Raw genomic sequence first — 25,393 nt, forward strand, 5'->3', positions numbered from 1 at the left:
ACTTTTTGTTAAGTAATTGTGCCAAATGGGTAAGCTTCAGGGGCTCCTATCTCCCTCATTGTTAGAGCTATTGCCATGTATCTTGATTATAGAACACATTTATCACTGTTAGCCTGTTTTACTCATCCACAGATTTTTGGAGAATTTTCAATGTTTTTACAAACAACATTTTTTAAAACTACAATATCTATCTACTTGAATTTTCTATACAGTGACACAGGATAACAAGGGATCATCTCCCCACCGCAAGTTTCAGAAATATTCATACATCTACTGATTTTGGGGATTTTTTTAGTGACTAGCATGTACATTATAGTTAAAATCAAAGAGAAAGGCTAGCATATCTATCTGATTATTCTACCAAATAATGCCAAATAAAAAAGTGATATAGCCCATGTAAAATAAGGTACTCCACATCTGTAATTCAGACACCATAATTCCACCTCCCTTTTAGCTCCTCAGACATTTTTCCACCATCCAAGCTAAATGGTTTCCTAAATAAGCAAGACACCAGGTGTTCCTGCTATAGGAATGGAAAGAAACTTAAAACTTAATGTAGGAAATTGGTAATCTCAACTCATCAGTGCCAGCGATCTGCATTTCTTTCCATATTAAAAGGAGCCCAATTTCAGTGATGGGGATACACATTTCCAGAAATGTTGCTTAGCATTGAAGGGGTCTGTTTTTTTTTAAAAAAAATCTAAAGAGATCACCCATTTCCTTCTTTTCCCCTCTCCTTCAACATGATGAAAATGAGACTAATTTTGATAGTTACTTAATTGCATTAGGCAAGACAAGAATAGAGTTCTAAAGTGAAGATCCTTCCTATGTTTTAAAGACAGGATTAAATACTTCAGAATATCTGGAAGAGGGACAGATGCAAAAAAAACCCCATGAATCCATGAGATGGCTACTTATGCAATGCCAAAAACAGTACAGAGGAGGACACAGAAATGCATCACATATACATATGCCAATTTTTATGAATATATGCCATTTGAAAATAATTGCTATAACTAAACAGAAATGCAGAATATTGGATGAAAACTTTGAGGCCTATACACCAGATAATCTATACACCTGCTCAAATCTGACATCAGAGATGCTCACTGCTCTCCCTTCTTCATGGCTCTTTATTTTGGAACTAGACTTGATAATCAGAGGTTACTTTCATATTGAGGACTGCTGTTTACAGCATGGTGTAGTTCAGAGCTTTCCAAACCGTGTGCCATGAAATGTTAGTAGGCTGCAGTGTGTAGATGTGTCACACAAACATAAGGAGAAACCTCTAAATCAGCAGCTCTCAATCTGTGGGTCACGGCCCCTTTAGGGATCAAATGCCCCTTTCATGGGAGTCACCCAAGACCATCGGAAACATATATTTCCGATGGTCTTAGAAACCGAGACAGCACTAACATTTTCCCACCCCCTTTGCTTCTTCTTATTCTCTGGAGGGAGGTGATGACGTCACTCAGCACCACCCCTATCCCCAACCCCTCCACCATTTTAGGAGAAAGAGACAGGAGCGATGGAGATGAGATTTGCTTTGGAGCCAAGAGGGAGAAGGAGGAGGTTGGGGTGGGGGTAAGAAGGGAGAAGGGAGAAGGTGGAGGAGGGAGTCCTAGGTAGGGGGACCTGGGGGGTGAGGGCAGGGCTTAGAGAGGGTTGGAGTGCCCCCTCCATGGCCGAATCCCAGGGAGAAAGAGAAAGTAAGGAGGTCTCCCCCAAAGGGATCCTGCCAAGGGCTGTAGCAGCTAGACCTTCTCCCTCCCTCCCTCACTCCCTCCCTTCCATCAGTTTGCCTGCATCCTGAACTGAGTCCTCTCTCTTGCTCCCCCTTCCTCCTGCTGCACCTCATGGTCTCCATGATGCAGGCCCTGTCCTTTCCTTCTCATAATTTTATCGTTAGGGGTCACCACAACATGAGGAACTGTATTAAAGGGTCGCAGCATTAGGAAGGTTGAGAACCACTGCTCTAAATTTATGTGAAATAAGCAATAAATTGTATATTTTAAATATATAAATGAAAGGTTTTCATGATATATGTTGTATCCCTATATATTTTGTTATTAAAATTTATGTATGTGACTGCACCTTTTGTAAAGGGTTGGGTTAACCCCAGGTTAGCCTGAATAACTTTGTTGTGAAATGATGCATGTCTAAAAAGTGTATCACCAACATGAAATGTTTGGAAAGGTCTGGTGTAGTGGGTTTGAATCCCTACTTAACCATTGAAACTCACTGAGTGACCTTGGGCAAATTCCCTCTGACCAAATCTTACCAAGAAAGCATTTTAAATTGGAAACAAATTGAAGGCACAGAACAACAATAAGCTTCACCTTAGGGTTGCCATAAGTCAGAAATGACTTGAATGTGCTTTCGGAGAGTAAATGTTCTATGCTACTCCCCCCCAATATTTATCCTCTAGACTGGTTCACTATCTGATGTCCCGTCCCTCGAGGTTTTTATTCTGATCCCTTTCTCACCCAGAGTTTTAATTTTTAATCTAGTTTTTAAATGTAGTGTTCATGCGGCCCGCTCTTGTTATATTGCTGTTTCAATCTTATGTTGTACTGTTTATTTTATGTAATGTATTATTTAATTGTATTATGTTATGGTTATATTGTATTGTCTTGGGCATGGCTCCATGTAAGCCGCCCCGAGTCCCCATTGGGGAGATGGTGGCGGGGTATAAATAAAGTTTTATTATTATTATTATTATTGAAGAAATCTACAACACATTGTGATTTTAAAAGCAAGACATGTCTGCCCTTGAATTACACAGCATTTTGTTTTTGGATCACTCAGAGTAAGTTGCTACCATGTCACGGAGGTTTCTGCTACTATCCCATCTGTTGTCATCACGCTGCTTCTGTCATAGTCTCACCATCTCCTGAGCTTGCAATTGCCAAGTTCTAAAGAAGAGCTGTCCCAGAAAAAAAGGTGCTTGAATAGCTGCAGAATAATCTACTCTGAATCTCGAGAACACAAAGCACAGCAAAAGATTAGCTTTTCCTCACCCGAGAATCTCTGTAATATATGTGGCTTCATGTGTTCTTATGGACAGAAGACAGACTGCTGTGATCACTTGATTCAATGGCTAAATAATACAAAGCATGGACATTTATCCAGTAATTCTTGAAGTGGAGGGAATTAACATCCCTTAGTGCATCAGTGAACAATGTCAAGCCCAAAGAGTCAACGCAAGGCCAATTCTGCAATCCCCTATTTAGTGCTCAATCCCTTTCTCACTGAAGTGAAAGGGGGGAGATTTGCTGTTGACTTTGATGGAGGCAGGATCAAGCCCTTTCTTTGCGAACAGTGACACCAAATGTGGTGTTATGAAGAATGATTATATTTAAAACAGCTATGATGTAATATCAATGTCAATTCCATTATTTTAACAGATGTAAATTTGCTCTGCTCTTGAACTCTGGTGAATTTTGATGGCAATATTAAAGAGATACTATTAAAAGTACTTAAAAGATCTATTTGTTTGAGAGAAAGAGTGGTGGGGGAAGAGAGAATATGGATATGCTGGGGTGGGAGGAGGAGAGAACTTACTTCAAATTGCTTCCTTGTTCACTTGCAGCCATTATTTATTTGAAAAGCTACTTGATGTGAATATGAAAAAGGGAAAGAAATAGCAGAGATATATGATCTTGTGATTGCACAAATATATTATTTAGGTTTATAGGGTTTATTATTCTCAAAAATTTGTATGTATCTTTTCTTACTAGGAATATGAAGTTTGCTACATTTAGGGTTTCATGCTCTTCTGGACTCACCACAATTCTGTTAAGATTGATTCCTTGTATCCGCATATAGCACCTTCATGTCATATTATCTCTCTCTCTATGGCATAATGGGAAATTAAAATGGTGGCTGTTGCTTCCAGTTTTCCTTATGTGTTCAATTCTGACTCTTGGGAACTCTACTGTAGAGTTTTCTTGGGAGGATTTATTTGGAAAGGTTTTGCCATGGTCTTTGTCTGAGGCTGAGAGAAAGTGATTTGACAGGCACTGTGGTTTTCCATGGTGGAGTGGGAATTTGAGCCCTCTCTCCCACACTCCTTTATCAAACACTCAAATGACTACAGTCAGCTCTCCACATTTGAGGGGGGTTAAGGGTGTAAAAGCACCAGAAAAGTGGAAAACACATAAAAAGAGTTGCAATTTGTGAATATCTCTGGGGGCAGGGTAAGGTATATTTGAACTTGCACATATGTGTGTGTATGTGTGGAGTACTGCTGTGTGCACATTCACATGGCAGCCCCATGCCTCAAGAGGATGGGGGGGGGGTGGCAAGCAATTGTAACTGTGGTCCTGCTCCTAAAGCTTGGAGCCACAATTGCACATGTACACAGCATCCCCGTGTTGTAATTCATCCAATGATTGTGTCTGATGTCACTGGGGATGATGGCTTTGCTGGGCCTGAGGTTTCAAGTTCTGAAAATGAATGGTGTGCTTCTCCTGTAGAGTATGAAAGGCAAATTCCTGAAAGGGGGGGCAGAGTAGCCTTTCTCTAGGGAAGTAAGTTTGGAAGATGAATTATCAGGTGCAAAGGTTAATGAGCTAGGAGATAGGAGACAAAACTTCCCTAATCTTAGGGTGAGTTCCCAAGCCCGCTGAAGATCATTGTGTTCATTAGCAAAGAGGCTCTTATCTGGTTGCAAAGGTAAACAAAATGATTTTTGATGGTGTATGAGACAGGAAAAGCTTTATATGAGATGGGGAAAGGATTTTAAAGCAGTTTGGGCAATGTTGAAGTTTAATAACATTGTGCATCAAGCCTTTGTCAAGGGAATTTCTAGCTTCATGTTTTTAGCTTAGCCAAGTTTCTGTTTTCAAGTCTAAAAGGATTATTCTGGAGTTCGGTGTATTGGATTTCATGCAATAAAATCTTAACATTTATTGGTCTTAGCCAGAATCACTAACAATATGGGATCATAGGTGCTGCAATCCAAGAAACCTGGAAGATACTAGACTGCAGAAAATAATATTTATTAGCCCAATAATTCACAGTAACTACAAAGGTTCTTCAATTTTTTAACTTGAACAAATCCCTTTCAAGTCAAAGAATGACCTTAGGATGAAGGAATACTTATTTGTTTTGAGCTACAAGCAGCTTAACTGAAGAATTCAATTCAGGCTTTATGTTGGGAATGTTCCAGACAATCGTTACTGAGGTTAATACATCCTCTAGCAATCTTGGACAAAGAGCCAGAATCAAGTCAAATTGATTTGGAGGAGGGGGACAATCAGGCTATATTATCATCAGAAACCCAAAAAGGTTGTCTTGCCAAAATCCAAATCCCTTAGATGCTGATTTTCTCATACCTTAATGGACTAGCTGACAGCAGTTCTGTGAATAACAAGTGTATCTGTCTCCTAGTCCATTACCATGGTGTATTGGTGGGGGCAGGTATTTTCCCATTAACAAAGTACATTGTGCACAGGTTTAAAATATCAATATGGAAAATGGAAACAAAATTACAAGTATTGCATTAGTGTCAAAACTTGGACTTCTGGTGAATTCGCAGGAAAGTAATGTATAGAAAAATTGGAACGAAAGAAGTCATATATATTCTTAATGATATAATTCACAGAAAATCTTGATTTCTTTCTTACAAGCTGTAATTTCTATATTTTCTGTTGTTATTATAATAATTTCCTACCTCACTCAGAAATCCAAAACTATAACTTTTACTGTTATCATTTTATCATTTATACACAATTATCAAAATGTATTGGACACTGTACACTTTACATCAGAAACACGGCTGAGGAGTTTGCGAGGCAATCTAGAAAGTAGGAAGACAAATGAATGAGTGGCAGACTTTTTTAAATGTTGTAACTCACTTTGTTTTTGTTTTGTTACTGCACTGTCAAGATGACCAATAATCAGCGTTAGGAGCCAAAAATCTGCCAGGATAAACAGATAAGGGGTGATGGTAACTGAGTCTACACCTAGAAGTATTTATTTATTTATTTATTTATTTATTTATTTCATTTATATCCCACTCTTCTCACCCCAAAGGGGACTCAGAGCAGCTTACAAATCAAATTAACATACAATATATTATTAGCATAGCACAATATAAGCATTAAATACTATATTGTACTATATCATTATATGGTAATATTATTAGTAATATTACATTTAATATATAATATATAATTAATATTATTATATTGTATTATTAGTAGTATAATATTGTATTCCATTATAATATTATTATCAATATTATATGTATATACAATATATTATATATTTATAAATTATTATAAATATATATATATATATATATATATATATATATATATATATATATATATATATAAAATTAGCATAGCATGTTGCTATGTAGACAGTGAGAAGGCTCTCTTCTGTATCTTCACCTGAAAAAAACTGAGAAAGACTTCTTCTGAGTACTGTACTGTAAGACTTGGACCTAAGTCCCATAAGACTTCATAAGCCATAAAAAGCACTTTGAAGTGTGCTCAAAAACAGGCCAGTAAATGGTGAAGAGTAAACAGTCACGAAGAGTCGGAAGCGACTGAATGAATAAACAACAAACAGTGAAGCTGCTACAGCAAGAGAAGAAAGAAGACATTTAAAAACATAATATGAAGAGAAAATGTCCTTTGCCATAATCAGTGAAGAAGTGGATTTCCTTGTGATTCTCTCTGTTGCAACCATTCATCAGAAGCCTTCTGGTGCATGATGCTACCAGCTGAACGTCTTCTGGGCTGCATAGCCATGAGGAGGAATATATACATATATATTTCACTTAATTTTTATTGATTCATTAATTCATTTCCTCTATTTATTACATTTAATTTAATTTAATTTGGCTAATAATTAAAAATAATATTAGGCTTGGTTTTTGTTGTAGAGTTGCCTAGAAGAAAATACTTTCAAAATATTATTGTTAATAAGAATAGTACCAGCAAATAGTACCAGCCCGGGAAGTCCCCCCCCCCCCCACACACACACAATCCCGTATTTTTCAGCTGTGGACCCAAAAACAGTTTTAGAATGCTAGCCATTTTCAGGAGGCTTGTGAAAACAGATCTGCAGGTCCACCAAAATTCAGATACTGAAAATGAAGCGTGGTTCAGCCAAATTGCACAACCCTAGTGGATACATGAAACCATGGATGACAGTGAACTTTTTTTACTTTCAATGAGATGAATAAAGGGGAACTGAGAAGATGGTGTAGCCTGTACAGGAAGCCCTAAATGCATAAGTGAATCTGTGGATAAATTATGCTCAGCAGGCCTGTACATGACACTCGGCAGGCAACGCCCCTTTGCTCCTCAAAGTGATGAGGAAGCTTCGCAAGATGATTGCCTGACCACTACAGGAAGATAAGTGTTTTTTAAGGTAGCTCCAACAGAGCTACTTGCATTTTTCACCAACTTTCTCCATCTTACGGGTGGAAAGGATAACGCAGCAACATGTGTTGCCGCCCTTTACCCCATCTGATGGGGATAAGACACCAATGTGCTTTGTTCCATTCCCCCAATGTGATGGGGGAAGGAGAGAGGGTGCATAGGATGCCTGGCAAAATGGAACAAATCAGGGGAGGGGGGGTTAGTGTGAAGAGGTCCCTTTTGTGCTTGGCTACAGAGGAGAGACATTACAGGACCCTCCTAGTGAATTTTGTGTGCTTGGCTACATAGCAGAGACCTTACAGGACCCTCCTAGTGAATTGGCAAAATGTATATCAGAACCCTGACAAGATTATCTTGATACATACTGGGTTCTACTGGTGTGCGTTGGGGCTCCCTATGCACAATATTACAATGTGCACATGTTCATCAGCATCCTGGGCAATGGTCTTCACTTTCTCCCCTACATAGTAACATCATGGCAGCTGTTTGATGAATATGGAAGTTTTAAAACTGCTCAGTTGTATTTACAGCAGATATAAATCCACTTTGTTGCTGCTTTGTCTTCAAGTCATTTCTGACCTATGGTGTAGACATTGTTCCATAATAAATTCCAGCACAAATGAATAAATAAATGGAAATGAAAACTCCGACTACTGATTGTAAGGTATGTAGTTTCTTATATTAGTATTGCTTGTGCTCCATTTTCCCTCCACAAGAGCCCTTAGAAAACAGCAAAGAACATTTTCCATCACTGATGGGGATATTCATAGCATAAGAAACTAAACATCTCATTGCTCTCATACCTAGACATTTTAGTCATCTGGGTATTATATGCAATGGGTTGGAAAGGTACAAATTAAGCCATTTTACATATAAAACTGTTTCATTTTAAATCTGGTTAAAATTATTTTAATGACTTATGTAAAGTGAAATATCAGGTTTTCCCCCTTCTTCCTTTTTCTTGGCTTTGGCTTCACACAGGCATATTAATGATTATTTGTCAAAGTCACACTGTTTGCTTACAAGGTATGAAGGCTTTTTAGACATTATAATGACAGCTTTTGATTCACTTGATAATATTTAGAATAAGTCATAAAAGCCAATCTCTGAACGAAACAGACCACTTTTATTGGCTTTTAGTCCCATTACTGCTATCATAAGTGGTAAATTGGTCTAGTGCAAGTAATGCTGCTGTGTCATACTGTAAAACCACTGCTTAGTTTAAAATTTTATTTATTCTTACAAAATCATATTCTGAGACATGGCTATTAGAAATGCACCCATAAGGGCTACCAGAGGTCCCGTCCAGGGTATGGCTAGAGCAGCTGGTGGAAAATTGCACTCCTGGTTTGCAGATGCATTGCTCTATCTATATTATTCATTAACCATTATCTGGTATGGAGAATGTTAAAAGATCTTAGTTAGGGCACAGGAGGAACAGTTTAGTAAGTCAGGGTTACAGTAATTTCTATGCAGAGTTTTAAAACATCCTTGGGTTATGCTGTGTCAAATGGGCATGGATTAGCCAGTGTTGTCATGCATTACATTGGGTACCTATTGTTACTCTTGTTTTTGAGTGTATCTAAGTACCAGTCCAGTAAGGCAACTCAAATAATAATTCCATCCACACATAGTAACCATACTGTGTGTGTGTGTGTGTGTATGTGTATGTGTGTGTGAGGTCCACTGTGGTCCTTGTCATTCAGGAAAGAGGAAAATGCCTTGCCAATACAAACTCCTGTGTAAAATATTATTTACACCACTGTTTAAGAGCTTGAGTAAACAAGGAGGAATCCAGCCTTTAGGGGGATGTGGACAGAATGCACAATTAACCAGAGAGAAATGAAGTTTGGCCACTATAATGCCAGTTAAAAAAGACAAATCCAGGGGATATCCTAAGAACTCTCAAACAGTGAGTTTAATGTTTATTCCAAACAAGCTGATAGAAATTCAAACACATAGAAAGACAAACCCAACTGAAAAAGAATCAATATGGCTTCTGCAAAAGTAAATCATGTTTCACTCAATTTTTAGCATCTCTTTGAAAATACAAATTAAGCATCCCTTATATGGAATTCCAAAAGTCAAAATTGTCTACATGGGTGGCTCAGATAGTGAAACATTTGCTTTCTGATGATTTAGTGTACACAAACCTTTATACACAAAAAGTTGTATAAAAATATCTTCATGTTATGTGTAAAAGGTATCTATGAAACTCAAATGAATTTCATGTTGAGATTTGGGTATTGTTTCCAAGTTATCTCATTATTTATGCATATGCAAATACTTCAAAAAAAAATCTGAAATTTCAAATACTTCTTGCCCCAAGCATTTTGGATGAAGGATACTGAACCTGAATCAATATACACATGAAAGAAGTGATCACATGCACATTGTGCCCTTGGACTACTAGGGCCCCTTCTACACTGCCATAAAATGAAGTCAAATGATGCCTCAAGTAAAGGAGAATTAATTTGGGATAAAGCAGGAAAACCCTGCTTTGTCCCAAATTAATTTGACACCTTTTAAAGACCCAAGACCTAAGTCTTTCCAAGTGTGAACCCTGTGTGGATTGGGCCCAGGGATCTTGTCCTGTGACTTCTGGGCCCAAACCACACAGCTGTCTTGGGATTTCTGGACTGCTAGAGCCTGGAAAGTCCAAGACCTTATCCAACCCCGCCCAAAAACCTCCAGAAAAGGCCTCAAATTAAAAATTACTCACCCAGCCACCATTACTGTGCTGCTGGAGCTCTCCTGGCATGTAAAAATTATGCACCAGGAGAAGGGGACATGAGGAGGAAAATTGCTCTTCAACCCCCCCCCCCCTTCTCCTGGCAGCACAGCAATGGCAGCTGGGGGAGTAGTTTTTAATTTTGAAGCTTTTTCTGTGGTGTTTTCTTTGGTGTCTGGGTGTCCTGCCAGAAGGAAAACACAAGTTTTGGGGGGAGGTGTGTGGACTTTAACTCACGCCCAATCAGGTTTCTTAAACCCGATTGTGGATCCTTCAGAAAAAACACATGCTTTGAAATTATAGAGGGTATTCAGATCTACCTCCTACTTTGGCACGAGTTGTAGGAAGGAAGATAAGTACCGTATATACTCAAGTATAAGCCGACTCGAGTATAAGCCGAGGGTGGGAAATGCAGCAGCTATGGGTACATTTCAAAATAAAAATAGATACCAATAAAATTTCATTTCATTAATCGAGGCATCAGTAGGTTAAATGTTTTTGAATATTTACCGTATTTCAAAGAAAAACAATAAACTAGCTCTATAAGTGGAAAAGTAGGAGCAACAAAAACAATATGGTATCAACAATAACCTAATAATAATAACAATAATAATAATAATAATAATAATAATAATAATAACTTCATTTGGATCCCACCCTATCTCCCCATGGGGACTCAGGCCAGCTTCCAACATAGTAACAGGCAAACATTCAATGCTTATATAAATAATGCAGAGCTAGATATAGATCTATAATTATAAACACTAATTTCACATATGCATTTCCCCCTGAAATGTTTGCTAATCCCCTCTGTGTGTGTGTGTGTGCATTTCCCCTACAATATTTGCAAGATATATATATACATGTCTATAGATATTTGTGCATTCATTTTCCCCCTGTAATATTTGTAAGCCCTATATATAGGTAGGTAAGACTACAGTAGAGTCTCACTTATCCAAGCTTCGCTTATCCAAGCCTCTGGATTATCCAAGCCGTTTTTGTAGTCAATGTTTTCAATATATCGTGATATTTTGGTGCTAAATTCGTGAATACAGTAATTACAACATAACATTACTGCGTGTTGAACTACTTTTTCTGTCAAATTTGTTGTATAACATGATGTTTTGGTGCTTAATTTATAAAATCATAACCTAATTTGATGTTTAATAGGCTTTTCCTTAATCCCTCCTTATTATCCAAGATATTCGCTTATCCAAGGTTCTGCCGGCCCGTTTAGCTTGGATAAGTGAGACTCTACTGTATATTCATATCTATCCAGACATCTCTCTTTATATAGATATTTGCAGAGACTTGCAAACATGTGAGGGTAAATTCATATATAAAAATAATGTATATGTATGGCTACAGATACACAGGTACATGGATCTATATGTATAAAGGATTGGCAAAGACCTGCAAACATATTAGGGCAAATTCATATATAAAATTAATGTATATAGATATATACACATATAAAGGTACATAGAGATGGCAAAAGCTTGCAAGGGGTTAATGCCTATATATTTGTAAGAGAGTTTAACAAACATTTCTGGGGAAAATGCTTTCATAAGATTAATGAATATATATTTTTCTTCTTCCTGACTTGCAAGGGTGTCTTTCTCTTTGCAAAACATTCCTTGATTAAGAGCCTGCGAGGCTTTGCAAAAGAAAACACACTGGTAGGGAGAAGAGAGAAATAGATCACATATTGCAAGGAATAGCCTGCAGGCTCTGTTGCTGGCCTTGACCTTGACCCGATTATAAGCAGGGGAGGCTTTTTCAGCTCATAAATAAGGGCTGAAAAACTCGGCTTATCTTCTAATATATTTACCATAATTCCTTACTTTTTAAAATTATTTTTATGGGAACAATGTTCATATATTTTAAATGTTCATATATATTCAATGTATTTTGTACATTTTAACCCCAAAAATGTAAAATATACTATATATAATAATAGAAAATTACTTATTGGGCATCTGATAAATAACAAAAAATAAGGAGACTCTCTCTTCCCTGGAGTTTCATTTCAGACTGTTTTGTTTTAATGCTAAGAGATTAATATCATCTTTATTATTTATAGCTTGGTGTATTTCATGATTAAATAATATAAGAAGCCAGGTTACAAATTTACCTTTTAATTATAGATGTTGCAACACTGCTAAATTGTGTTCCTGTCTCCACTAAGTAATCTTTGAAAGCTAGTAGAAACTTGGCATCTGAATCATTCCGTCAATGTCACAATAAAATGTTTCCTTCACCATTCAAAATGCTTGCAGGGATTTTCCAGCAAAGCAAGAAATTTAATTTGTGACAGTAATTAGTGCAAAGATGCATTGTCAGCAATGGAAGATTTAAAAAAAATATGGGTGGAGAAGTTCAATAGAGGAATATTTTTACTTGGGGACTTAATACAGACTGCAGTGTCTACAAAGCCATTTGTGAAAGTTCGTTTGTCTTCCCTGGATGACCTGATCCACTCACATGTGACCCAGTTTAGGTTTAAAGCAGTGGTTCTCAACCTGTGGGTCCCCAGGTGTTTTGGCCTACAACTCCCAGAAATCCCAGCCAGTTTACCAGCTGTTAGGATTTCTGGGAGTTGAAGGCCAAAACACCTGGGGACCCACAGGTTGAGAACCACTGGTTTAAAGGATGAATGGAAGTAAAACTAAGCAATTAAAAATAAAGCTATACACTCATTGGTGAGAAATAGATGGGGAAGTATGCAGAAGTGTGCTCACATCCCTTTGGCCAAATGCTAACATGGCCACAAAAGCAGATAATTCCTGGATTTGTAACCCCTCCCCCCTTAGCTCTATCTCAACCTGGGGTCCCGAGATGTTTTAGATCTTCAACTGTCAGAAATCCTAATAGCTGGTAAACTGGCTGCGATTTCTAGGAGTTGCAAGCCAAAAACATCTGGGGACTAGGCTTGATCGATCCATGAAAAATTTGATTCTAAACTCGTTTCAAAACTAGAGGGGGGCAGCTTTTCGTTTCTGATGGTATTTCCGAATTTGGCCCCCAAAAATTTTCAAAATTAACGAAAATTCGTTATTTTCAAAATTAATTCGTTAATGGCGGACGCGCATGCGCAATTCCCAAAAACAGCACCCTCATTTTTTGAGTGATCTTCTTCAAACTTGGTACAGTGGTAGAACACATTTAACACTGATAGCTCACCAAAATTTGGAACGTTTCCCTTATCCTCTGATTTTTGGAGAATTTTCATAGCTTTTATAATAAACCATTTTTTAATAATTGCAGAAATCTGTTCCTGGTTTGAAAGTCTTATTTCCTGTTAAATTGGGTTGTCTTTACTGTGAAAGTCATTGTTCTACTTCAGAAACTTTGTTTTTGTGGCTGAAACTTTGTTAAATTGGTGTGTGTGTGATATATATTGTATATATATATATATATATATATATATATATATATATATATAGTCCCTGCTTATGTGTGTGTGTGTGTGTGTGTGTGTGTGTGTGTATATAGGTAAAGGTAAAGGTATCCCTTGACGTTAAGTTCAGTCATGTCTGACTCTGGGGGTTGGTGCTCATCTCCATTTCTAAGCCCAAGAGCCAGTGTTGTCCATAGACACCTCCAAGGTCATGTGGCCGGCATGACTACATGGAGTGCCATTATCTTCCCAGAAACACCCAGAAAATGGGAATTCCAGACAGGAAACAATCAGGGCCAGCTAATACCTCCCAACAAAGGATTCCCCCAGGTAGGAAGCAGCCAGGCTTTGAAGCTGCAAGGCTATTCAATGCTAATCAAGGTGACCAATTGCAACATTCACACTTGCCTCCCACAGACAAGAGTTCTTTCTCCCACCCTGGACCTTCCACAGATATATAAACCCCACTTGCCTAGCTTCGCACAGACGTCAAAACCTCTATGTCTGCCACAGATGTGGGTGAAACGTCAGGAGAGAATGCTTCTGGCACATGGCCATAGAGCCCAGAATACATACCACAACAGTGTGATCCCGGCCATGAAAGCTTTCGACAACACAACCACAGTATCCATTCAAGTTCATGTAGCGTGGTATGGACTGGAGACCTGTATTGGGGGGAGGGAGGGTGCGAATCTGGGCCCCTGGGAGTCATAGTCCTCCCTCCCTCCCTCCCCGGGAGCAGCCGAGGACGGGCCTGGCCCACACCCCCTCGCATCCCGGGCCTCTTCCTCCTTACCGCCGGGCCCCTCTCTGTCTCTCCAGGCCTGAGCTGAGGCGAGGCGGCGGCGGCCATTTCCCCCTCCGTCTTCCTCCTCCTCCTCGGCCTCCTTCCCCCTCGCCCCCTCCCATTGGCTGAGCCCGTGACGCCCCTTTTGCTGAGGGGCAAAAGGAAAGGAGTTTGGGTGATTTGCAAAAGCTTTTTTTTCCTAACGAAAAAAACGAAGAAATAAGAAAAAACGGCCTCTCGCGATTCGAAACCGCGATATCCAGACGTGTGGACAATCAAGGTCATATATTGCTTCAAAACAAACGAAAATAACGAATTAATAACGGGTAACGGGGAAATCGAATTATTTGAGCAAGCCTACTGGGGACCCCAGGTTGAGAACCACTGCTCTAGATGAGTTTTCAAGTTCTTTGACAAGGAGGTGGAATTTCCACTGGCCAGGACTTCTACAAGGGAATGTTCTCCTAGGTTAGAATTCCTTAGACCAGAGTCTTCCAAACATTTCATGTTAGTGACACCCTTTAGACATCCATCATTTCATGACACAGTAATTCATTTTACCAGCAAACTGAAGGTTAAAGCAACCTCTTATAAGAGATAAAGACACCTACATAATTAATGAAATGTATGGGGACACAGGAGCCCCGGTGGCGAAGTGTGTTAAAGCACTGAGCTGGAGACCGAAAGGTCCCAGGTTCAAACACCGGGAGCGGCGGGAGCGGCCGCTGTTAGCTCCAGCTCCTGCCAACCTAGCAGTTCGAAAACATGCCAATGTGAATAGATCAATAGGTACCGCTCCGGCGGGAAGGTAACAGCGCTCCATGCAGTCATGCCGGCCACATGACCTTGGAGGTGTCTACAGACAACGCTGGCTCTTCGGCTTAGAAATGGAGATGAGCACCAATCCCCAGAGTCAGACATGACTGGACTTAACGTCAGGGGAAACCTTTACCTTTACTTTATGGGGACACAACATATTTTATGAAAATCTTTCATTTATATAATTAAAATATATGATTTATTGCTAATTTCACGTAGGTTTCTTGTTAGATTTGCATGACACATTTACATACTGCTGCTGATACACAAACTTAGCATGACATACAGTTTGGAAAGCTCTGCCGTATACTAACAAAAGCATTGAAATGGTAGCCATAGTTTTGGGAAGATGTGTAGTCTCTCTTTCCTTTCTGCCCTGAAACTGAAAAAATGAGAAGATTTCTGTTCTCAGAGAAAGGATCACCTCAGCCACATCTCTCTTTATCTTTAGGCTCAAAGCCTCTTTACTGAGTTATGGAGCTGAATCAAATAAAGCTATGGAACACAGGCTTTAAAGTAAGCTAGTCCCTATTATATTGTATTGCATCACATGTGTATTGATGGATGAACAGCCCATTACAAAAATTTCCTTGCTAGTTTTCCACTAAAACATCTCACATCATTATGGTTACATAATGACTTTTCTAAATATTGCATTTGAATAAGACAATGGAAATAAAATAATGAAAGGAAACTTTTATCTCACATCTTCTTGAATCAATCTATATCCAAAATAGAAGTCTCCATAGTGTTCCTCTTGAACTAAGTAGGATATAAAGCAGGATGTGGGAAATGGAATCACTTCAAGGTGGGGGAGAGCTACATTCCAGTAATGAAATTCACAACACTTTCCTTCTGAAACATCCTTCCATTTGCTTATTTGAGTACTCTCACCTACATTTATAAAAAATACCTAACCAGTTTATTTATTTATTTAAAAGGATAAGTAGGAAATATCATGATGATAAAACAAGGTTTTCAACTGAGATTCCAAGAGTGTGGAGAAGCAAGTTAAAAAGGGCAAAGTCTAGCCAAGACTTGCTTGAGTGAGAAGTCTAGCATTACTAAATCACAAATCCAAACCAGATTGGTGAAAAGAAATTAAGTCTGAAATATGAGGTGGTGAGGGAGCTAAATCAGGCAGGGCTTTGAAAATTATTTCAAAATTTCATGTTTTGATTCATTTTAATAGATTTTCCTAATATGTGAATCAGTTGAAGTGTAATGCATTTATGGAAAATGCAATATATTATATTTCTTCTAGTCAGCAGTGAATCATGCAACTCACTGGGTGTCCTTTAGGTCAATTTCTCTCTCTCTCAGCCTTGACCTATGTCACAGGACTGTTGTAAAGTTGAAATACAAAGGCCCATGTATCTCACCTTGAATTAATAGAAGGGAATGTAGGAAATAATTGTAGGGAAAATAAATACAGTACAATGTCTACATCTGCAGGGGATGTATTCTAAGGCTCCCTATGGATACCTAAGCTGTGAATAATAGCAAACCCCTATATTTTGACCATACTTGGGCTGGAAGGACTGCCTATACATTTTGCTGAGGCCAAGGTAAACTTATTATTGTAAGGATGGTTTTACTTTATCTCCCCATTTCCAAAGAACATGAACATGCCATGAATAATAGGTGTGAAAATAAACTGCAAACCTTTAGGTGCAACTAACTTCCACAATATTATATTTATTAAGATGGACATCAAACTGCCCTACTGGTGCAATCATAACAGAAGTATTTCCAACACCTTCCTAGTTACGGTAACTTTGTTTTCTCTAATTCCTGAGTACATTTAAAATCTTTGTCTTTCCCAGGAGATTGCACTGCAGAGTTCAAGAGCCACTCAGCTTATAAAACTGCAATTAATAGCAGCAAGCTGGAAGTATACTACGTTTGATAGACTCTGTGCCCACTGAAAGGAGTCTTTAAATCTGCTCTTTTACAACTTAAAAGAAGGGTTGCATTGATTAATTCATTGGATCATAGGCCTGGAGCTGACAAGGCATCTTCCTAGGATTTTAGCCCTTTGGGATCGGCATCATTACTTTTCAGCCACATTTTTCTTGTTCCTATAAGTGGAGAGGAGTCACCTAAGGTTATGCAACTTGTATTTTAAACATTTTATCTGATGGCCCCATAAAGAAGTAACTGTCTCAGTAATAATCTTAAACTGAAATCTATCTCCATGTACAGCTCCATCTTTAAAATAAAAGTGAGTTATGTTCAAATAGATAAGAAATATATCTTGCCTAGTCCTTTAAAAAGTTTGTTTATTATGTATAGGACAAAGGTGTCATAAATCTTGGAAGAAACTGGAAACTTTTCTTATAGATCAGCATTATGCAAATTCTCAAGAATAATTTTCAGGAAAATTTAAACTATCTATTAGAAATAGAATTATTCATTCTTTTAGAGCTTTATTAAATATATTTTAATCTAGGTTTTTGAGCAGATACAACTTTTCCAGAAACATAAAAACATTGCAATGCCACATCATTGTCCATAGTTGCTGTTACAGTAGAGTCTCACTTATCCAACACTTGCTTATCCAATGTTCTGGATTATCCAACGCATTTTTGTAGTCAATGTTTTCAATACATCATGATATTTTGGTGCTAAATTCATAAATACAGTCATTACTACATAGCATTACTGTGTATTGAACTACTTTTTCTGTCAAACTTGTTGTATAACATGATATTTTGATGCTTAATTTGTAAAATCATAACCTAATTTGATGTTTAATAGGCTTTTCCTTAATCCCTCCCTATTATCCAACATATTTGCTTATCCAACATTCTGCCGGCCCGTTTATGTTGGATAAGTGAGACTCTACTGTACTTCATTTTGTACCATTTTAGCTGAATTGTAAGACAATGATTGATGATGCCACAGCACCAGCCTGATGGATAAAATTCCAGAATTTTGTTGGGACTGACAATACTGGCACCTGAGGTTCTCAACAACCTCAGGAAGACAAAATCATGAAAAGTTGCCTTAAACCAATGTGAGCATTCTTGAAATAATCAAACTGAATTAGTAAATATAGTTGATTGATAGAATACTCTTCAACAAGAGACCTATATCCCACACTGACCAAAAAATCTTTACATTTAAAAACATAATTGTAAAAATGAGGTAAGCAGCATTTCTTTTCCTTCTGTCAATTGTAAACTCTCATTTTTGTGGTTTCCCAGGAAATATTCCAGTCTTTAAACCAGACAGGACAGTTATGTTTCTTAAACCTATCAAATAGTCTGCTTTAACAAACTGAGTCTCCAGAATTAACATTTTATTTATAATAGCAGTCCCTGAAACGTCATTTTACAAAAAAAAATTGGGCTGTTATAAAATAAGATACCATGTATGCTATTAATGCTTGCAAAAATGATTGTACAAAAATAAATGGGTACACAGCAAAGCACTAACATGGGGATAGTGAACTTTAAACCTCTACCCTTCCATACTATGGTTTTTCTCCATAGTGAAGATTATACACTTGCGCTCTGTGTTGGAACCAAAAACTCCATTTGTTCCTCCCCCAAGGAAAATCTATTTCTGTAATAGATTTTACATTATAGCAAGGGACAAAGGACCTCATCCCATGGAGGTCCAGAAGCTAGAATACAGTGCAGGAAACCGTGGGGCAGTGCACAGCTTCGTTAGTCATGGGCTGCCATCCCACCATGTTTCTGGCTTTCTCCCACCTTCTTCAATGAGGAGACGGGTAATCACCCATCTCCTCAGCACTCCCTCTTAGCATGATTCAGGGATGGAGCGCAAGGGAGCCCTGCTGGAAGTAGCCCTGTGTCATATGGTGGGCTCCAGCAGACTCTGTCTTGGCAATGTGTCAGCAGCACACTAAGACAAGGAAAAACCCCATCTGATGAGATCGTAAGTCTCAGAAAATCTAAATATGAACTGGCCTGACTACAACTCTTGAACTAATGGGAAGATCAAAATGTCATTTTTCACCAGCTTTTATACTTCCCAGATGTTCTGATTACACTTCTTGGCGCAAAGGAAATCTAAAAAGGCATATTTTAGAAGGCATGTTTTGAGCAAAAATACATACTTTAAGAAAGTGGAGGGAAAAAGTTATTTCTTCACCAGATAGGGTCATAAACAGAATACTTGAGCGCTTGGCACTGCGGTACCTTCCATGGATTATTGGGATACAGATGTCATGAATTTTTGCCATCATGGCAAATAATATAGGATTATGGAAACTGTTGTCAAATGGATTCTTTTCACACCACATTGTTCCATTTAAACTGGCATGGTTTTAGCCTATGGAATCCTGAAACTAGTGTCCTCTATATACTTGTGTATAAGTCTAGAAATTCTAGCAGAAAATCAATTCAAAAAACCTGCATTGACTTATCTATGGGTCAATGTAAGTACTGTACCTTAACTCTTACCAGAGAAGGACAATCTTTTTCTCTGAATCAAGTGGCAAAAGGTTGTAACAGTAGGAAACTCCAGTGAAAATACATAAGAGAAGCAGATTCAAAACAGGATTCAAGACACATACTGTATTTACTCTTGGGAGAACCTAAAAGAAGTTGGTCCATCTACTCTCCCTACCCCCTCAGTACTTCTGGCACTACTTCTTCCCCCCGCCCCCCGCCCTTTTGAGGCAACACTGGTGGTTATCCTTATCTGTAGTATAACCTTCAACCTATCCACAGGTCATATAAAATTTGTATTTTACCCCAGAACCTGGCCTCAACTTACACATGAGGTTGACTATGGTAATCTGGGGGTGAACTGGAGAACTCAGAGACTTCTATATATCCCTAAATTGCCAGTCCCAAGATTCCACAGGATGATACCATGACCATTAAAGTGGTATCAGAGCACTATTATGGTACAATGTGAAAGAGTCCCATGTTGCATATCCCTTGAACATTGTGTGAATTCACACTTAGACCCTGCTGAATCTCTCTGTACATTTAATATTTCTTTTGTTAACTGACAGACTGAATTATAAATACAAAATCTCTATCATTTCTCTCAATTCAAATATGCCCTTCTAGCAAAAGTTTTTGATCAACATCCACTACTTGAAATCAATGAGACTTCACGGGGCTTAACCTTGTCTGGAATTTGCTCTACAGCTGTGGTTGGTCCTATCCTGTCCTTCCATGGTTTGACAGTAATGGAATCAAATATCAAATGACATCCTCAAATATCCTCAGTTTATATCTCTAGTGTTTAGGTCAGCTTTTCCACTGCAAATTAAGAAGGTTGTGACATTTTTAGCCAATAAACACTTAATGGATACATTATGGAGATCACAGCCTCTTACTAGTGCACACAACGATTGTGCTAGAAGTACATAACGTATTATTTTGCAAAGGTCTCAGTATGTTTGGCACTAAATAAAGAGAGATACTCTCTGACATCTTCTCAGCATATTTCTTCCACTATGTGGTTGTTTCTTTTATAAGACACAAATAATCAATAAAAAACCATGAATAAAAATAACTTTCCTTTAAAACTGGATGCCAAAAGAAAATACAGTTTGCTAGCTTTCTTAGCCAACATGCAGCTCATTCTTTTGCTGAGAGACCCAAAAAGGAATATTTTAAATTGATGTCAAAGGGGGAAAAATATAAATTTAAAGATTATTAGCAAAGAATGGAGTGAGGTGGGAAACTGCTCATTTGCCTTATAGCCACTGTGTACTTCAGAGCCCCAAATCTTGTAGTCCTATCCCGATCTTCACATGTACAAGTGGTTCAAAATGTCACTAATGTTAATTGCATTTGATATTGTCTATTTAGAATCTAGAAATACATGTTATGCATGACATGGCGATGCTGTTTAAAAAAGTAGCCAGCATATTTAATTTTCTCTGACTTGTATAATGAAGGCATAGTTACCGAACCAACAGAAACTGATGGGTACTTTCCAGTCTGTTTGGAATCCTAATTTCCCAGGGCCCTGATCCAAGTGGAAAGTACCTACTGATAGCAAGGATCTCTATTTTGATCCAACTGTACCCCATAGGTAGGGGAATGATTGAACTGGGAGAGAAAGGGTGGAACTAGGGAGCTCCCCAACTCATATATATTTATAGAATACATGTCAGTACACCTATTAATGTAACTTGGTACATGATGCTGCATCCTCATGACACCTTAGTTTACTTACACGGTTGCTAGCAAAAAGCATTATCATGTCATTCTCTCAGACTAGAATGAAATGTGTTAGTTTTTAAGCTGCCACAGGTCTCTGTTATTTTTATTACCATACATCAGTCACCATATGAGATGGAAGATGTGTTGAAACATCTCATATGTCTAATGTCAGGACATGCCTTCCTTTTTCTAGCTTCTAATATTTTCAAATTAATTTCTGCTACAACAGACTCAATTACATAATTACATGCCTGCAGTATTTTTTTTTTACCATCTTCTGAAAATTATAATTTTAATACACCCATAAACTACTATCATCTGCATGGCATAATCTTGTATGGGCCATGCCATTTTACTATGACTATTATGTTCTTTGGGCTCTTCTGATTTGGGTGAATAGGAAGTACCTGTGACTAATAATATATAACAAATCTCAGAAACAAGGCCTAATGGACTGGATGAAAGCAAACAAATTGAAGCTTAATCCAGACAAGACAGAGGCGCCCCTGGTCAGTCATAAAACAATCTGGGAATAGGGAGTCAGCCTGTGTTAGATGGGGTTGCACTCCCCCTGGAAACGTTGGTTCGTGGTTTGAGGGTATTCCTGGATTCAGCTGTGAACCCAGAAGCCCAGGTATCAGCAGTGACCAGGAGTGCTTTTGGACAGTTAGAGCGAGTGTGCCAACTGTGCCCATTCCTGGAGAAGTCAGATTAGGCCAAGATGGTTCATGCCTTGGTTATATCCCAGTTGGACTCCCATAATGCACTTTACATGGGACTGCCTTTGAAAAGTGCTTAGAAACTTATGTTGATCCAAAGAGCAGGAGCCAGATTGCTAACTGGGGCTGGCTACAGGGAGTGTACAATTTTTCTCTTGCAACAGTTCTATTGGCTACCAACACAGTTCCAGGCACTGTTCAAAGTGCTGGTTTAGAACTACAAAGCTGTATAAGGCTCCAGTACAGATTATCTGAAGGACCGTATCACTTTCTATGAACCTGATAGACAGCCAGTCCCATGACCACTCAAGCGTGTTTATTGGAAACAGGAAAGAGGGCCTTTTTGGTGGCTGCTCCCAAACTGTGGAACTCCCTCCCAAGAGAGACCAGGATGGCCCCATCTCTGCTGGCCTTCTGCAAGCAGGTAAAGATATTTCTGTGCCATTAGGCATTTGGGGAAGAAGAATAAGGGTCATGTTGCTGCGGAAGTGTGGGTGGGACTGGGTGTGTTTTCAAGGCTATTTTAAGTATATTTCTTACTTTACCTTATACACACTGTATTATTTAATTTTTGTATTGCACTTTTTAAACTATGATATAAATTTGGGGTTGTTCCCATGGGGAGAAAGGCAGGCTATAAATAAAGTAAATAATAATAATAATAATAATAATAATAATAATAATAATAATAATAATAATAATACTTCCCAGAAGGCACTTTAAACTTTTCTTATTTAAAATAAAAAAATGACTGCTAAAAACTACATTAGATTCTGAGTATTTTAAGAATAAGCAAGAAGTACTTACAATCCCTGTAAAGTGATGAACTTTTAGTTCTAAGATATTTAAAATTAAACAAATATTTATTTTAGTAGTAAAGAATTGTACTCACCTTCTTTCAACAGTGTTGAAGTATTTTGCTGATCATTTTCAAAACTCTGTGTTGTTCTAATATTTTGTTTATCTGTCTCTGCTTCTGACATCTATGGTGGTAGAAAGTAAGAGAACATCAGCAAATTGAAGGAAAGATGAATTTTAAAGAGAAAAGCTATACTAACTTAAAACATTTCTATATCACATTTATTTCAATAAGGAAGTTAAGGACATGATTTCATTCTCCCAGGCATTTAGAACATTTTAGTTATGTTAGAGCTATTATTTTAATCTAGGTTTTAGTTCTTGATTATTTGTTTTAAGCTTCATATTTTCTGCTGGTATGCTTTTACTAAGTTTTAACCTGCCCTCTTTTTATAACTTTGATCATTGTGTGCTTTGTAAATTGTTGCACAACATGTAGAAAACTAGTTTGATGGACCATTTAATAAATACAATAAACACATAAATAATATTTAATATTATCTACTGTCATATTTAGAACATGCAGTGTAATAATAAGCACCTTTAGTATCCTCCACAGGAATAATTGTTTAGAACTGCATGTCTTGACAAGGAGTTCTAACTCAGAAGAAAGTTCCATTATATTCAGTGATTTACTCCTAAGTAAGTGAAGGTAGGATTTCAGCCGAAAGTACTTTACTTTGGATGAACTGTACCCATTATCACTAACTACATAATGAGCTGTTTATGTCATGCTAAGTAATGAGCATCCATCCTATTTTTAAAGCTCATATATGCTGGAAAATCTTTTACGTTAGACTAATATGCCCTTTCATGCTGCTTTATTAATATTACATGTGTTCTTTGATGGCAGAGCGATCAATTTTATGTTGAAGATGGATTAATGATGCTTATGTGGAAATTGTATCACATAGATACGCTGTGCTTGGAAAGTATGTAGATCCAAGTCTATCGAATCTGATTCTAAATAGCAACAAAGCAAACTATAAAAGTGATCACACACAATAAAGTTCAGCAAAAGTATAATCAAAATTTCCCTTACTGCGACCCACAGCCACCTAACTCTTTGCCAATGAGAACCATCAAGCCCTGCATCATCTCCTGCAAAAATATTCAAGATTACAGTACCTGGGAGTATTATGTGTTCATGAGCCTGCTGAGTATTGAAGTGGATTGCCTGTTGTAGCTTAGTTCCTCAGATTGCTAGAGGGGGAATACTAGGTTGTCCTGCCTTTTTCTAATTGATTTTCATCTTCTCAGAGTCGAGTTAGTTCACCCATTGCCACAAGGTTACCAGTATATTCCATACGAAGGAGGTGAAGGTAATGATGTCCAAAAGCTATTGTTCAATCCTTCCTGCAGACTCCAGAGTTGTGTAATGTCCAGCATTCCCTTGCACTGACAAATCAGAAAGATGAGCAAGGCACTCCTTTCTTTTTCGTCTCTTCTGCTGTGTTGTGCCAGATTTGACTCTCAGCCAGAATCAGCCAAGTTCGTGCTAAAATGATTTTTTAAAAATATTCTTCCTACTGGAAGTGTTACCAACTTGGACACTTGACAAAACTTTGTGATGCAAAGAACGGTCCTGACCATAGATGTCTCCTTGCAATTCATCCTGCCGCAAGTATGTGTAAGGGGCAAAGGAGGGAGTAAAAAAAAAAGCATGTGACCAGTAGTGCCAAATCAAAATGCTTTTCCTTGGAAATATGTAAAATAATTTGAGAATTATTATATTTTTAGAAATGATTTAATTGATGTATAATATTTTTGATGGAGGATAAAAGGTTTTTGTTTATATTCAAAAAGAACAGCTGAGATTGTGTCAGTATCTGAGCCTGAAATACATAATCTGTTTCTGAGCTCTTGCAGTATGGATGCAATAAGCCACTTCATATGTAAATGGTCCATTGGTCCATCCAATAGAATTGACTGTGGAATGGGAGATCATCACAAAACATTGTTGTTTACAATACCTTCAATTTGATATGCTCTCTGGCATTGTGTTCTGCCTCTTCAAGAGAGAAGAGGCCTCCAAGCTGGCAGATTTTGTGGAAGGAAAAGAGGGGAAGGCTTTCAGTCTTGGGATGAAGCTAATATGACCAGTTTAGGTTCATCATTATATTTTCAAGGCCCACATACATTTCGTTAAAGTCAAATGTTACCCTGTTTTAAGAGATTTTAGAAAGTCATGATAATATTTTAGGCCACATCTACACTGGCCACTTAATCCAAGGTTAGTCCAACATGCTCTGCACTGGACCCAGATTGACACACAAGGCAGAACTCTCTGCAGCACTATGTTGGTGTCCAGTCAAAGCAGCCAGCCAAAACCACATTGGTATCACTGGTCCATCCCCTTGTAATCTGTGTTGCTGCTGCCACTCCTTGCTGACCACAAAGCTCCCTGCAAAAATCTGACCATCGCGGTTGTGTCATAACAGGGCGAATCTATGATTAGCAAGGAGGGGTAGAGCAACATTCTTCTTACAGGTTGAGTGGTCACCTCGTTCGTACCTCAACA

At 38.1% G+C, this 25,393-nt stretch overlaps 1 protein-coding gene across 1 annotated transcript in view; it reads right to left on the reverse strand.

Moving 5' to 3' along the window:
* Nucleotides 1–25,170, reverse strand: part of mdfic2 (MyoD family inhibitor domain containing 2) — a 92,804-nt gene extending 67,634 nt beyond the window's left edge. Inside the window, exon 1 of the mRNA XM_062969705.1 lies at nucleotides 22,907–25,170. Within this exon, the coding sequence (XP_062825775.1) occupies nucleotides 22,907–22,997 (91 nt within the window). The 5' untranslated portion in view covers nucleotides 22,998–25,170. The remainder of the gene's footprint in view (nucleotides 1–22,906) is intronic.
* Nucleotides 25,171–25,393: the final 223 nt, after the last annotated feature.

Source organism: Anolis carolinensis, chromosome 2 (assembly GCF_035594765.1).
Source record: "Anolis carolinensis isolate JA03-04 chromosome 2, rAnoCar3.1.pri, whole genome shotgun sequence".
Classification (NCBI taxonomy): domain Eukaryota; kingdom Metazoa; phylum Chordata; class Lepidosauria; order Squamata; family Dactyloidae; genus Anolis; species Anolis carolinensis.